The sequence below is a fragment of the Rissa tridactyla genome, chromosome 17 (genome assembly GCF_028500815.1).
Source record: "Rissa tridactyla isolate bRisTri1 chromosome 17, bRisTri1.patW.cur.20221130, whole genome shotgun sequence".
NCBI lineage: Eukaryota > Metazoa > Chordata > Aves > Charadriiformes > Laridae > Rissa > Rissa tridactyla.
The window spans coordinates 602827-617590 of record NC_071482.1 but is presented as its reverse complement, the minus strand read 5'-3'; the positions used below and the strand labels follow the sequence as shown (position 1 = coordinate 617590).

The window sequence follows — 14764 nt, the reverse complement described above, 5'->3', positions numbered from 1 at the left end:
AGAAATGTCATCCTCGGTTCTTAAGTGTGTTGTTTTTTTGTCGCTCGAGAAACGCAGAGAAAAATGAGTTTGTTTTTACTTGTAAGGCTTTACTCAGTTGCCCAATTCGGCAGAGGAGCTGGACTATGGGGATCTCTCAGGTAAGGGCTAGTACGTAGGTACACCGCTGCTCTTCTTCCCTAGCTACTGGTTCCACTCCGATTTCTGCATCTTGGCCATGTTGCATTGTATAGTTGCTCTGGTGTAGCCCTTCCTCCCACGCGTGGGCTGGCAGCTTGGATGTCCGCTCTTTCCCGTTGGGGTTTTCCGCCCCGTTTTTGGTTTTGGCACCCGTTTCTGCGGCAGCCTTGCAAAGGGGGCGGGAGGGCGCGGAGCGGGGAGGTGCCGGTGCCCTCCCAGCTGCTCGGCCGGAATTTTTTGAACGCTGAATTTGGAGACGGGTTGAGCTGAAACTGGATGTTGGTCAAATGCTGGGCTCTGCCCCGTTGTGTGAAACCGCCTTTAAGAAAGTGGCCGGTGCTACATCTCGGCTGCGTGGCGGTTTCTCATAGTAGGAGTATCGGTTTGGGGGTAAGAAAGGAGGTTTTATCGGCGGGGGCCGAGCCAAGTAAATGGTTTGAACCTCTTTTTATCCACGCTGGACTGAAAGTTCCATAAATACCAGCGTCCTCGTAGCTGGTCCTTGCGAATTAGCGCTAATCCAGATAAGAACCGAAAGCATCTTCAGAGGACGCAGCTGGTATATTCAAGGAGGGGTCGTCCCAGCGCTGCAGGTGTCGTAAACCTCTGATCCTCCTGTTTTGCCGGGGTCTTCCTAAGCGTTTTTAGAACTGCACCCGTTTTTGGGGTTTTTTTGCTGCCATTTGTCAGAGCATCTCCGCGGAGGGGGGTTGTGGGGCCGGGGGCGGGAGAGCCCGCTCCCACCCTGTCCCCTTCGGGGGGTGACGGGGGGCAAAAAGCAAGGCCAAAAAAAGCCAAGCCCCGAGTCCTCCTCTCGCCCTGTCAAATGCTCGCCTTTGCTGTGATGGAAGCAGCGGCATCTCCTCCCGTAAGCCACTATAGGTATGCTCTGGCCAAGAGGTTAGAAATGATGGATTGATGCAGTATGTCTTCTAACTCCTGAGCCGTACTAATAATTATTGTTGCAGGCCTGGGCCAGATCTCATAGGTAAGAAGCACTAGGTGTCTGTCAAATATTCTCGCTGTGGGGATGGGAAGTAATTGCTTTGCTCTGATAAGCTGCGTTACTGTTTTAATTTGTATTTTTTAAAGAAAAATGCACTTTCCGGTCAACGAAGAGAAGAACGGGAAACGATTCCCCAACGGAATTCCCCAAAATGGGTGTCTGCCAGCAGCCCTGCCTTCCCCTCGGGTGCCGGCCACGGAGCAGCTGTGGCTGTGCCCGATGGCCAGCGCCTTTTCCCCGGTGTGCAGCTCCGTGTTCCCGTTTTTCTGAGCCTTGTGCGCAGGCGAAACTCCCCCGAGCTTTGCAGGAAGCAGCGCGGGCGCCGCCGCTGCGAGGGCCGGCAGAGGGGCGGGCAGCCTTTGTGCGCCGCCAGACACCCATTTTGCAGCATCCGTTTTGACTCCTGATTTTCTATTATTTTTTCCCTAAGAATCTCAAAATTTTGCTTGTTGCTCTCTTGGTCACCTGTGGACACCCAAAGGGTAATCGTGCCCGGCCAAATACACCAGTGTCACTGGAGAAAGGGCTCCGGGCCGGTCTGTCCCCGTCCCATCCGCCGTGCCCAGGCTGGGGGGGCACGGCATCGGGTTTGATTAACTCACCCAAAGCCGATCGGCCCCTTTGTTCCGGGGGGTTGCTGCTGAATCCAGGGCATCCCCCTTGCAGACGGGGCTGGGCAGGCTGGGGCTGTCAGATGGGGGGGTCCAGGTGGGTGCTGGAGCCCAGCTCTCCGTCGGGAGCGCTCCGGGTGCCCCCGGGAGTACCGGGGATGCCGGGGTGCGTGCCCGGACGGCGGTGCGGCGAGCGCGGGGTGCCGCGGCGGTGTTTGCTCAGTCTGCTGTTCCTTGCAGGTACTCCTGTCCCGCTAAATGCGTCGCCGGAGGCTCTGCCAACTGTGCAATTAAGTAATGCATCCCTTGCCTTCCGCCCAGGTAGCTAGCTTCCAGAGCTGTCCTCGCTTCTCCTGGTCCGCCTGTGTGTGTCCCTGCCACTCGCAAACCTCCTGTGGTTCCTGAGGCGCGGAGGCGGCGGGGTCCGGGCAGGGCTGGCCTCGCACCCCCGGGGCTGCTGCTCCCGCAGCCTCTCTCGGCGGCCCCGCGGGGCTGGGGAGCGCGGGCGAGCTGCTGGGCGGCCGGGCGTGCGTACGGGGGCGCGCGCAGGCACGGACAGGTGCGTACGTACGTACGGGCTGCTGCGTGCGCCGGGCGTGAGGAGTCGGCTCCCCGTCCGGCACAGCTGTACCCCGGTCCCCTGCGGTGCCCGGCGCTCCCCCCGCTCCCGGTGCCCCGCTGGTACAGCGGCCAGGAGGCACCCGCGCGTCGGGTTTGGTTAACTCATCCAAACCTGATCGGCACCTTTGTTCGAGGGGGCTGCCGATGAATCGACGGCTGGTGGGGCTCCCTTTTCCGGCAGGGAGGAGGCTGCGGGAGCAACCGATGGGCATTGAGCACCTGTCGGAGGGTTAAATTTATGAAAACAAAGGGCATTGTTTTTATGAAGCCACCTTGAAGCGGGTCGCTGAAGGGGAGCTTATTGATTGAAGAAGGATGAACTCCTCGAATTTCTCTGGCTTAAATTAGCCCAAATTCAATTACAATACGGCAAACCGGTTAACGCTGCTCTTTAACGGTCCGTCAATAAATTAGAGCAGGGGTAGCGCGCTCACTGCCGCGCCGGCGTAATGGATGGCGTTACTGCTCATCCCGCCGTATTCCGGCGGCGAGCTCTGGCCTCCCACATGGCGGGGAAGCGCTTCGTCGTGTTTCTGGAATAATGGCCGCCTGTTCTTCCCCCGGCCCTGCCCACTAGCCCCCCCTTCTCCTGCTGCTGTGTTGTTTGGAAAACTCCGTCCCACCAAAGAACCAACGGCTAATTCGGCGGGAAGATGTTAGTTCTAGCGTTCACTTTCCTACCTGGCAGCAGAGAGGAATAGTTGCCTTCACCGGTTTTTCAGAAGCGGGCAAGTGACTTAAGGCCCTTAGCAGCCACGTCGTCACCAGCAGGGACGTGTGGGAGCTTAAGTCACGGTGGTGTGTTAATTATTGAATTAACTAGACTTTAACGGGTGGAAGGAAAGATCGCCAGGTTCGGAATTCTGCAGAGGAATTGATGTAGGTTTCCTTTTCCCTCCGGTGGTGCAGGTGTGAGGTAACGCGGGAGGCACAGGAGCTGTCGACGGAGTTAGCGTCTATAAACTTACGTACGCACACACAGGTTCAGCCCGTGCTGTCCTGCATCAGTAGCTTGAAGTGAATTTTCGCCCAGAAACAGGAGAAAAAATTTTTTGTGGCATCGCAGCGAGAAATCCAAATATGCCAAAACTAATGTCCGTGCCGTGTTTTCACAAAAACCCTCCATCGGTTTTCTGCTTTTACAGCAGAAGTGTGCGCAGAACAAGGTCAGGGCTGGTGGGAGGTACCCCAGAAGTATCCCAAAACGTTGGTCTACCAAAGGAAAGGCAGGCGGGAGGGCGAGGAGCGAGGACGGGCAGCGGGCGTCCGATGAGAACAGAGTGGCCGTGGGAGTGGTGGCGTCTCCGGGCGCTGCCCCCAGCGCCGGTACCGGGGGACGGAGACGCGTGGTGGGAAGCGGGGCGGGAGCCCCCAGGGGAGGCGGTGAGGGACGCTTTGGGAGCAGGAATCGTCCCGGGACTGGTGCTGCGGATCCCAAACCTGGCTTTTCCAGCTTCACAGCACCCGCTCCCGAGAAGTCGGGGAGCACTGGAGCTAAAAATAAAGTGGTTTGAGCCTAATAGAGTTCAGAGGGGGGATAATTGAGATTTAAACTGCGGGCCAGCGCAGCCAGCCAGGTCCGGTCTGGGCTTTCTCTTCATCTTGAGAAGCTGCCACTTAAAAAAGGGTGGAAGCTGGAATATGCATAGATACATGCAGATATATTTTAAAGCCTCATTAAAAAGAGAATCAAATGGAACCTTTTCATTGAGTGGATGGGAGGAGGAAAGTCTTCCATCTGCTAAACCTCGCTGTAAGCGCTTGACCCACATTGTGCGGAGGATGCTGCTAAAATCTGCCAGCTTTTTTGTACTCTTGAGCCAGGCCGCGGAAAGCTATTTTTAAACAATTCCCTCTGCAAAAATGTTAGGAAATTAAGATCGCTAGCACATTTATTTTTTAAAAAGTGTCTCTCCCCCCCAGAAAAAAACGCCACATCACAATGAACTGGGAGGTTTAAAACGCAGGTGTTAGTTGACAGTACTTCCATGGCAGATAAGCAGCTAGCCGTCTGCTACGGGTCGCCCTGGCTCAGAGTAAGTGCCGTTAGCGTGGCGTTAGCGTGGCGTTAGCGTGGCGTTAGCGTGGCGACAAGGAGGAACCAGCCACAGATGCCTTTCTCTTCTGTCTACGGACCATTTCGTGAGTCGCACTTTTTGTTAAAGGAAAACTTCAGGCTTGGCGTTCAAGTGGTGTAATCTCTTTTTTGTTGATTGCATGAGCAGTTGATTACAAGAAGAAGCCAAAACGGATTTAAAGCTACCGAAGTCTCTTACTGGCCGCCACTCGAAGCGGGACTCGAGTGCTCTCTGCTGCTGCGTACAGAGCTGCGTCTCGCGCAGAGCACTTCGAGCTCCATCACACCGAATTTTGGCATCCCTCTAACGCCGGGCACAACCGGACTGTTCCCGCGGGGGAGGCTTCGCAGCACTTTAAAAGGAAAATTGGTTTATTTAATTTCTTCTTAATTTTTTTCCCCTGCATCTCTGCAGTTCCCCCAAGTGGATTGCACCATTATCGCTGCAAGTTTTCCTTTAAGGTGCTTTGGCGCCGGGCAAAGCACCCTCCCGGCGACACGGGGGGCAGCCGAGGTGCCCTGGAGCCGCGCGTGTTGGTGGCAACACGCCGCGGTGTCTGCACCTCGCCGTCCCCTCCCCGCCCTCCTCCCGCTCCCAGCCCCGAAGAACCCACAAGCAAACCAGAAACAAACCCCTCGTAGAAAAAATTCTGCCTATTCGGTTTAAAGGCCAGCGTGCTCCAACGTATATTAACATCTTAATGGGAAAGCTCTGCATGTATACATTTACTGCTCTCTGACAAGAGCGAATTAAATGTCAGAAGGATTTGTAGCATCTATAATTGAATTGGTGCTGAGAAAAGCAAATCTTAAGGAAGAATAACATATTAGGATTAGCAAATAATGTGGCATTTTGTCAGTTCCTGCCATCTCGTCTGTTCCCTCTTCAGTAATAAAGTTGCGATTTCTTTTTTCATCATAGATACGAAGCGGGAATAGCTTTTGTGAATCGGAGACAGCATCTTAAAGCAGAACCCGGTTTTTAAGGTCAAGTCTCTCTTTCTTGGCGCAAATGTGGGGAATTATTCCTTGTTCCACAGAGCCGACACTTTGCTTTTAATTGCCAAAGAAGTCGTGAGTGACAGAAGGTGAAGTGGCGGCTCCCGTGCTGGTGCCGTTCGAGGCGCTTTGCTTGGAGCAGTGTCCAGAGCTGCCGAGGGGGGTCCGTGGGCCGGCGGCCCCCGGCTCTGCCTCGTGCTCCGCGCCCGTGGGCAGAACCGGGACCTGCTGTGGAGCAGGTGGAGTTTGAGGAGACGCGGGAGCTGAGGCGGAGAGGAGGTGTGGAGGGAGGGGTACCTGGCAGAGGGAATGGCGTCCCGCTGGAGTGGCTTGTGCGGTGAAGAGCCATCCCTGGGGAGCTCCGTCTGAGGGCTGGAGTAGGAACGCGGCGTTAGCGGTGCCGTGGGCATGGCTGGCTTTGCCGGGGGATGGTGGTCCCCGGCCTCCAGGGTGTCTTCTGTTTACTTCCCTGCCTAAGTAGAAGGAAAAATACATGGCGGGCCTAAAAGAATGTCAAATATCCGAATTTTTCTTTAAAATTGCAAGTAGTTTACCTTTGGAGAGCAAATCGATGCCGCGTGGGAAAGATACGAGGCGGATTTAATTTTGATGAGTCTTTTACTGCCTCTGAATGTGGCGCCTCTGCTGAAGACGGACCTTCCGGCAGTGTCACCTTTGGGCCAGGGAGGGTGGCGGGGGAACCCCTCGCTGGTGGCCGGTGCTGCCGCAGTTGCAGGTGTCACTCCCGGGGCATCGACGTCCCACGCAGCCGCACCGGGACCCCCCGAGCCTCCCGTCGCTGCCAGCCTCGTATACCCAGAGACAGAGCACCGGGTAAGTCAGGGTGCGCTGCCGCTGCCTCGCCGGCCGGCGATGAGACGCTTCGCAACCATCCGAGGCTCCCTCGGAATATATTTTAATTTTTATGTAGTGTGTAAGCTGGAAGATGAACTATTTAGCCACACACATAATAAAATAAACTTGCGGCTGGCACTCCGCAGAGGTCGTCTTTAACAGAAATAATTAAGAAAAATGGCCCTGCGTGTGCCAGCGGACGCAGTGGGACTGAATAAACTGCTCTGGCCACAACTGTTTGCTTTGTGCCAAAGTCCCTTCTCCGGGAAGGGCTGTCTCCCTGCTCCCGCCTGGATGCCGGTGGCGGGGACGCCGGGGGGACGTTGGGGCGCCGTGGGTCGGTGGGAATGGGCTGCCGGGAGGAGCCCAGCGACCCCCCGTCAGGCCTCCTCTTTCCTGAGCTTTAATTTATGGTGATTAAGAGAAAATGGCTCTTGATGCAAAATCCTGCTCTAAGCACATTATAGAGCCGTAACTCAGCGTGTTTATTCCCCTCAGCTGTTCCAGATGTCAGCCAGACATTCATCCTCCCAGGCCGGGATGCTGCTGTCACCTCCTTAGTGCGGTCGTGTGGAACTGGGTGCTAAGTTTCTAAAAAAAACCCACTTAAAAAACGGAGCGGAGCTTGTCTACAGCAGCGGCTCCAGCGGATGGGCCGGGTTGGTTGCTCTGCGGAGAGTCAATCTTTCCAGGCCCGCGGCGAGAGGCGCGGGGAGCAGGCTGTCTTCGGGCAGCGCTGCCCGGAGTGCCCGGGATTGCTGGTTTTCCCCAGGTTTTGTCCCGGGCAGGCGGCAGAGGCTTTGCCCGGGCGAGACGGGCCGCTTGGCACCTCGCTGTGCCGCTTCCCCGTCGGCGAGCGGGGCCGGGAAGCATTGAGGGCACGGTCTGCTCCTGCCGGAGGCCGGACAAAGCGTCCCTCCTCCTCACGTGCTCTCAGGTCGCTCTGGCACGCTCTTCCCACAGGGAAACGACTCGGATTTAGGCGATGTGGCAGCGAATGCTTTTGGAATCTTTGTTTTTTGCCCCGGGTTTTAGCTCGTCTGAGGGGTTGTTGACAAGGACCCTCTGCCTGCGGCGCTGGGAGGCCACTGGCCGTTGTGTCCCGTCACGTCCGCCTTGTGCCAGCCTTGTCTCAGCTCAGCCCAGGACCCCGCTGCCGGGAGTTACTCGGAGAAGCGCTCGAAGGCTTTTTTTTCTCAAATTGTTTTAATTACAAGGCGCTTGATGGTGCTCTCGGTCACGAGTTATTTACCTAGGTCCCTCGGTCCTTAATCTTGGAGCAGAATTGGAAATATCGATAGAAAGCGTAAATCCCGGGCTGCTGCTGGAAAGCTTTGTATCAGGTCTCAGCTCAAAAGAGCACCATTACCTTTAGCTGTCACGGATCTGTACGCTTGATCGATAAACTTCAAATATTATTAGAGGTGGAGGCTTCAGAGATTTGCTCTGTTCTTTGGAGGGAGACGGAGATAAATCTTTCTTAAAAATTGACTTGCATTTGCACTCTCAGTCTTCCTGGTAAAATGCATTTCTCTTAGGTGCCTGGGCAACTGCATGCGGGACAGATTTATAGGCCATGTGCTTCTTGTAGTGAAAGATTTAAATGGTAAATCCTTCACATATGACTTCACAAATCATGTAAAGTTAAAAGATTTTTACCGTTTCTGTTGCTGCTGTGCTTAAATTGTAAGGTATGGCCAGTAAATCATTTTAATGGAGGTGTCGCGCTCGACTCAATAAAAAAAAGAGACAATGGTTTAGCTTCTATTCCAAAATGTTAATGTATTAATCAACGGGAGAATAATTGTTTTTTACTACGTTATAAATCTCGGTTGCCATTAGGATTGCAGGGAGGGTTGATGTAGCTGCGTTCTTAAATTAAAATTGTTTACACTGCTATACATTCATTTTACACGGCCATAGCTCATTCTGGGTTCATTGCGGAGTTGTTCCTCCGCCAAATAAGTCATTCCTCTCCCGGGTGACGGCCTCCTAAGGGAGAGGCGCTTCTGAAAGACGACTAATTGCGTGGTGAGGAGTTAAAGAAATGAAACAGAGCGGCCGGAGGCACTGTACGATTATTGCTCGCTCTCTGCTTTTGAAGAGGTCCTTACAGTCTGAGCCAGGAGTTCCGTGTCCTCCGACATCGAGAACTGCGCTGATGAGCAAAGGTTGTGTTTCCCGCCGGAATGGCGTTAGGCTGGGGAGAGGCTGGCTGTAGACGTGTTGACCATGCTGGGCTGGTTGGGTTTTGGTCGAGGGGTCGGTGGGCTGAAGTTGAAACGTTTCCAACAGGGCGCTCGTTAATGATGTTTCTCCAGAGCTAACGATTAATATTCCCATACTGAGCCACTATTGGCTGTGCCCCCGTCCCCCGGGGAGGTTGAAATTTGGGGAGCGTTCTAGGGAAATTCCCCAAAGCACGTACCCACCACCAGCTCCATCTCTCCTCTCCCTCTCCCAGCTGTCTTCCACGTGCGTAGTCGTAGTGCTGCTGCTTATAGCCGAGAACACCTTGCGAGTCCAGCCGCCAGATCAGTTCGGCTTTGGGCGCCGTTCCGCTGCCCGAACTCATCTGCCTAGATAGCTCCATGCTTTACCCCTTTTCCTTCTGAGAGCACAAGGGTGGCTTGTCCCATCTGAGAGCAGCTGCAGCCAAACCCTTCAGAGCGCATCGTAATAAGTCCCGAATTCTTATTCCTCTTCTGATCTCAACAGATTCTCGTGCAGGTGAGGAAGGGGCCATTCGGAGCGTGGACCATGCGGTGGTTGGTGGCGTCGTGGCCGTGGTCGTGTTTGCGATGCTTTGCCTGCTCATCATTTTAGGGCGATATTTTGCCAGACATAAAGGTAAGACAAAGACCAAAACGGGAAGAAGAGAGGAGGTGGTACGAGCTTCCCCCTGCTCGTGGTGGGCTGTCCCAGGCGAGAGACACCCCCCTTGGTTGCTCTGGAAGGATGTCTCCCGAAGGGCCTTTGGGAAGGGGAAAAGGAGGAAGGCTGGAGCAGCCCGTGGATGTTCTGGGCACCGGGGCTCAGGGCAGGAGGACGGTGGTTGACCCCAGACAGTGCCTGAATCTGGCGTGCCAGCGCCGAGGCCGGCGGGTGGTGGTGCTGGGGGAGGACCTTCCCTTCCGAGGCATGGTAGCAGCAGGATGCCTGACAGACGGGGTCCGCTCTCTTTCTGGAGCAGCAGTGCGCGTCACGGGGCACGCTGAGCTCTTCTCGAAGAGCCCGCGGCACCGCCTGTGACAGTGCCGGGTAGTGGAGACAATTAGTGCGAGTAACGATGCGCAGAGCCACGCGGCTCGGCTCGGCTCATCCCCAAAGCTTGCAGCCCACGCCTCGGCACGCAGCCTCAAACAGGAATTTGGAGGTCCCTCTACAACACCCAGTTGACCTGAGCTAATACACGTGCCACGTGAGCTTGGGCTTGTGTAAAACGGTCCATTTTGGGAACTCGTTACACCTTCCAGAGCAAATCGAACCCCCCCCCAGAATTTGAGCGGTGCCCTGTGTACGTGTTTGTACGAAGGAGCTGACGGTCACTGGGGGTTATGCAGTACGTGTGGAAAAGCTGACGGAGGATGAGTGGCTGGTTACGGCCGCAGCCGGGATGGAGTGAATGATGTTGAGAAGAGAGGAGAAAGGGAAAAACAGAACCCACAAAACTAAAGCACATCAGGGGAGAGAGAAGGCGGAGAGGAAAGATTTCTCTCCTCTAAGTAAAGCGTATAAAATGCAATTTTACCGATACGGGTGTGCTTCTGAGAGGGGGAAATAGCCGTGCCCTAATTTCTGCTCCGAGTCAGACGGCGCAGAGCGGGACACGCCGTCGCATGTCGGAGCGGGGACGGGGGTGCCCGGAGCGTGGTCGGTCCTGGGGCTCTCCAGCCCCGGCCGTTCCCGAGGAGCAGGAGCGGGGAGCTCCGCGCCGGGCGGCAGCAGCCCTGCTTCTTCTGGCACTGGCTTCCCGTGCCCCAGCCTGGTATTTTCGTGGTTGAGGTGTTTTTTTCCCTTTCCGCTCGCGGCTTCGTCGCTCGCTCAGCCTCCCGCTTGCCTTGCAGGTACGTACTTCACTCACGAAGCCAAAGGAGCAGACGATGCGGCCGACGCAGACACAGCCATCATCAACGCAGAGGGAGGACAGAACAACTCCGAAGAAAAGAAAGAGTACTTCATCTAGAGCAGCCTTGGTTTCTATGAGGTGTCCAACCGTGGACGGTTACTACTGGCCCTATTTAAACGCTAAAGAGACAGTGATATCAGAAGTTGCGACCAGCTTGTGTCTTTTTTTTTAACGAAAAAAAAAAGCAAATGGGTGGAGAGCGGTGAGGCTGGGAGGGTCCGGGATTTGCTGTGTAAAAATATTCCTCGTAAAGTACACTCTGCTGTTCGACACCTCAGTTCGTTTGGGTTTTCTTTTTTTGGCCAAGTCCAGCTTGGATTTAGTTTAGTGAAGTCATTTGCAGAAGATTCTGTGCCTTGTTTAATTTCTGTTCGTGGGGGTCGGGGGGAGGCTGGGAAGAAGAGGGGCTTCTGTGCGTTAGTTCCCTTCGGGTTTCTGTGGCTCTTCGTTTCCCCGTTCCCGGTCCCTTTCTGGAGTTGCCTGCTGGGACCCCTTGGAGTAGGTGGCTTTCTCTGAAGGTGTTTCTCTTTCTTTTTCTCTTCACCGTTTCCGTTCCGAACTCGAGCTCATCGGAGGAGAACCAGCACATTTTAGATTTCGTAGTTCGCAGTTCAGTGTGCCCATCTCCCATCCCCCTCTATCGTCCTCAAGGCTCGGATAACCGAACGACGAGAACCCCTTGGTGGCTGCCCGTGTTCCAGGTGCCTGCCGCGCTGGCGACCAGGAAAGGGGCTGGAGCTCGGCAAAGGCGCTGCTCGGCCGCGGGGAAGCGGGACGGGGGGTTTCCCCCCGGAGGGATGCTGAGCCCGTCTCCCCGCCGTGCCGGGGACTGCTGCGTCCCGCTGCCGGGGGCCGGAGGAGGCAGAGCCCCCAGCTCCAGCCGTCCTCTCCCGTCCCGCCGCGGCCACGGGTGACGCGTCCCCCCCAGCGCTGGAGCCGAGCAGCCGGACCAGCCAAACTGCCTTTTCTCTACCCGCTCAGTCAAACGTGGGAATTGGCGTTAAAACGCCAGTGCTAACTGACTTACAAAGCCATAGGTGAAAAGGAGAACGTAGGTAAATTAGAATCCGCAGTGACAGGTAGCCGACCGCAGTGAGAAGACGGTATTAAAATTATATATGCTGAATTTGGGTTTTTTTTGGTGAGTAATCTTGGATTTCGAGCGGTACTTTTTTTTACTGTGTTTATGTGGAAGGTGTATGCTGATTTATTTAAGGGAAACATTAATCTTAGCATCAGGTTGGGGTTTTTTTTAGGGGTTTCGGGGGAAGCGTTTTCGTGCGTTTTGGTTTTTCGTTTGGTTTTTTTTTTTCCAATTGTTGTTCTTGGCAGAACCATTACAATGCGGGAGTCCTTTGGGAACGGGATGGCCTGACGGCAGAGCGCGAGTCCATTCTCCGGCAGTCTTCTGTCTTTCCCCTTTTCACGAGAAGAACCTCGCCGAAACACCCTTTGTTTTTTCCCCGAGCAGATTTTGTCGAGCGCAGCTCTTTTCTGAGCCTTCAGCCCCATTGCCACCCCGGTCCCGGCGAGAAGCCGCCGGCGCGGGGGGGCCGGGGGGCTTTTAGGGTGCAAACATGCGCGGGGGCGGGATCGGCAGCCTGGTTTGGAGCAGCCCATCTTTGTTTTGGAAGTGTACAGTAGTGCAGTGTTACCGATGTAACTTTGACTTACAATGTTGACATGTCTCAGGTTCATGTGTTTTGATTGGTGTTTTCCGTCTCAGGTAGATTGCAAAATTTCGGCCCCACACATTGGAAAAAAAAAAAAAAGAAAAAAAAGAAAAACAGGATAAAAACCAGGAAATTACGAATTTTAGTTGTATATCGGTTTATGTATTTTTTCTTCAGTATACAGTGCACTGTTTGAAATGTATTGTTGAGTATTACTTTGTACAGCTTTAGATCATTAGGATTTTGAAGCGTGAAGAAAGAACAACCTTGTTTAAAGGCGTATTACAAATGAAGGAGGCGGAACCGATGCTAAACAACCTTGTTCTTTATTCACCCGGCCTTTTCATTTTTTCCCCTTAGGCCAGTTCTGTTTTAAGGTGTCCATGGAAGATGTGACGATGTAAGAAAATACATATCCATCTGTTCCCATTCACATTTTGTATTGGTTCATGTATACCATTTTTACAAAGGAAAAGAAGTACTATAAAATATCTGTCTTCTTAATAAAAAAAAATTAATGTTACAAACCCCCAGCTCGTTTTGCACTCTTTATGCCCTGCCGCGGCAGAGACGATATCGGGCCGTCGTCTCGGGTGAGCTGGTCTGCGGGCTGCACCTTGCCGTGAGCTCGCTCCCATCGCGTCTTCCCGCGCTGGGTACCTGCCGCGGTGTTTTCTTACGGAGAACGTCGACCTGTGGCTGGTATCTCAACCTTCCCGAGCTGCAGGGCGGGGTGGGGGGCGGCCCCGTACACAAGCTTTTAACAGCAGACAAATATTTCAATGCTGCGGCGGCAGGTGAGCGTTGAAATACGCCCCCTCTCCGCCCCGTTCCGATCTCCAGTGCCCTGCTGGCTGTTGCCAGGTTTTCTTGCATCTCCCTTTACAATGCTGGGGATTTCGGAGTTGCCATGTGGGATGTCGGTTCGCCTCGGAACACCAAGCCCAGTGAAACGTACCGCCAGGAGGAATCGGCTTCGCCACCGCTCGCCCTCAGCGGAGCCATCCGCGATCCCGGCGTCCCTTCCTCCCCCCGCGTTTCCCTTCGCCGCGTCTCCTGAAATGGGGTTACGAGGCAGCTGCAGTGCCGAAATTAGAAGCATCAATCTTTTATGTTTGGGACAAAGGAGGAGGAGAACAACGCTGGCTTGCTGCTGCGGAGCTGCCACCAAGAGAGACGCTGCCGTAGTGCCCCTGAGGAGCCGCGCGCCTGGGCTGGGGCTGCCCGGCCGCTTCTCATCACAGGGGCCTGACGAGGGGCTAAGAGCTTTTTCTGAGGCTCCGATCCCATTTCCTAGGCGGCAGCCTGGGATAACGCCCGCTCCCGCAGCATCCATTGGGAACGGCGCTCCCCCCGCCGGCTGAGGGGCAGCAACGATGGGGGGATGCCGGCCCCGGCCCCATCCCGCTCCCCAGGGGCCAGACCTTGTGGGTCTGCACCTCGTACCCCGGTGAGCGGCGCGCCGGGAATGCGGCGTATGGAGGGTCGGAGCGAGCCTGGGCAGCGCGGCTCAGCCCCTGCGCTCGGCCGGGCCGTAGCTCCGGTGGGTCCGATTTGCCAGCCCTTGGCGGCAGATTACCTCCCTCGCGCGCGTTCCCCTCCTCCGAGTGTAAATGAGCGCTGCTTTAGCTGGCATTGCAGTGAAGGGGAAAAGCCAAATTCCATCCCTTGGGCTAATATTTTAACATCTGAATTAGTACAACTTAGAAAATAATTTCAGTCTAATGGCCAATAAATGTTTTAACCGGCCTTGTCCTGCTCCAGAAGGCAGCCGGGGAGACATTCCCTGCTGTATGCCAAAGCTCCTCCCCGAGAAACGGGGGTGTACGGTCAGCAGGGCGGCGGGGTTGGGGCTAGTGGGAAGGTACGGCAAGGTGACCGCAGAGGGGGGAAGCTCCGCCAGCCCCCTGCTCTCCGGCCGCCGGCGAACCTCCTCGCTAAGCTTAGCTAAAGAAAGAAACTTCAGTTAAATAGATAAACTTGAGGGAAACAAACAAACTTTAGTTAAATAGGTAAACTTTAGTTTATATATTTATCCAGGAACAGCTGGGTCGGGGGGGCACGCCGAGGGGCGGTTGCTTCCAGTTTGGGTGCTTGGCCGGTGCAAAACCCGCCGAGCTGCCCCGGCGCACGGGCAGGCGCAGCTGTGTATAGCGGGCTGGGCCAGCTTTACTGCCAGGGCTCGCAAAAACCACCCGAGCAAGGTAAGAGCAGAGCAATCCCTCGCCGTACGGGCTCTCCTAGGGAGAACCCCTCGGAGACGCCGCTCTGCTGCCGGCGGGTGCGGGCAGGCGGACCCCGTGCTCGCTCGGGTCAGGATGTCATCCCGTGTAAGCTCCGCTCCTCGCTCACCCCTCCGGGCTTCTCCTCGCCCCTCCTTGGCGCCGTTTCGCTCCCGCTCACCAGCCTGGATGCGGCCGGACGGATGGACTCCCTGGCTCTGCCCCCAAGAACCCATCAGCGCCGCACGCGGTCGGGCCGCCGAGCTCTCCCAGCCCTTCTCCCTCCCAGCTCAGGCCTGCCTAATTAATAGCGGGTTTAAGCCACGTGCCTCTGCCTGTTACCCCGCAACCCACGTTCTCCCGGCCCCGTTTCTTATCCCGTTCCATGGGG

At 55.3% G+C, this 14764-nt stretch overlaps 1 protein-coding gene across 6 annotated transcripts in view; it reads left to right on the top strand.

The window, feature by feature from the left end:
• CADM1 (cell adhesion molecule 1) overlaps positions 1-12678 on the top strand; it is a 151338-nt gene extending 138660 nt beyond the window's left edge. For 3 of the 6 annotated variants that reach the window (XM_054222989.1, XM_054222991.1, XM_054222987.1), the window contains exons 10-12: positions 87-140; positions 9068-9199; positions 10417-12678. In XM_054222989.1, coding sequence (XP_054078964.1) covers positions 87-140; positions 9068-9199; positions 10417-10535 — 305 coding nt within the window. In that variant the 3' untranslated portion in view covers positions 10536-12678. The remainder of the gene's footprint in view (positions 1-86; positions 141-9067; positions 9200-10416) is intronic. The other 3 variants (XM_054222988.1, XM_054222992.1, XM_054222990.1) reach the window with 1 other exon arrangement.
• Positions 12679-14764: the final 2086 nt, after the last annotated feature.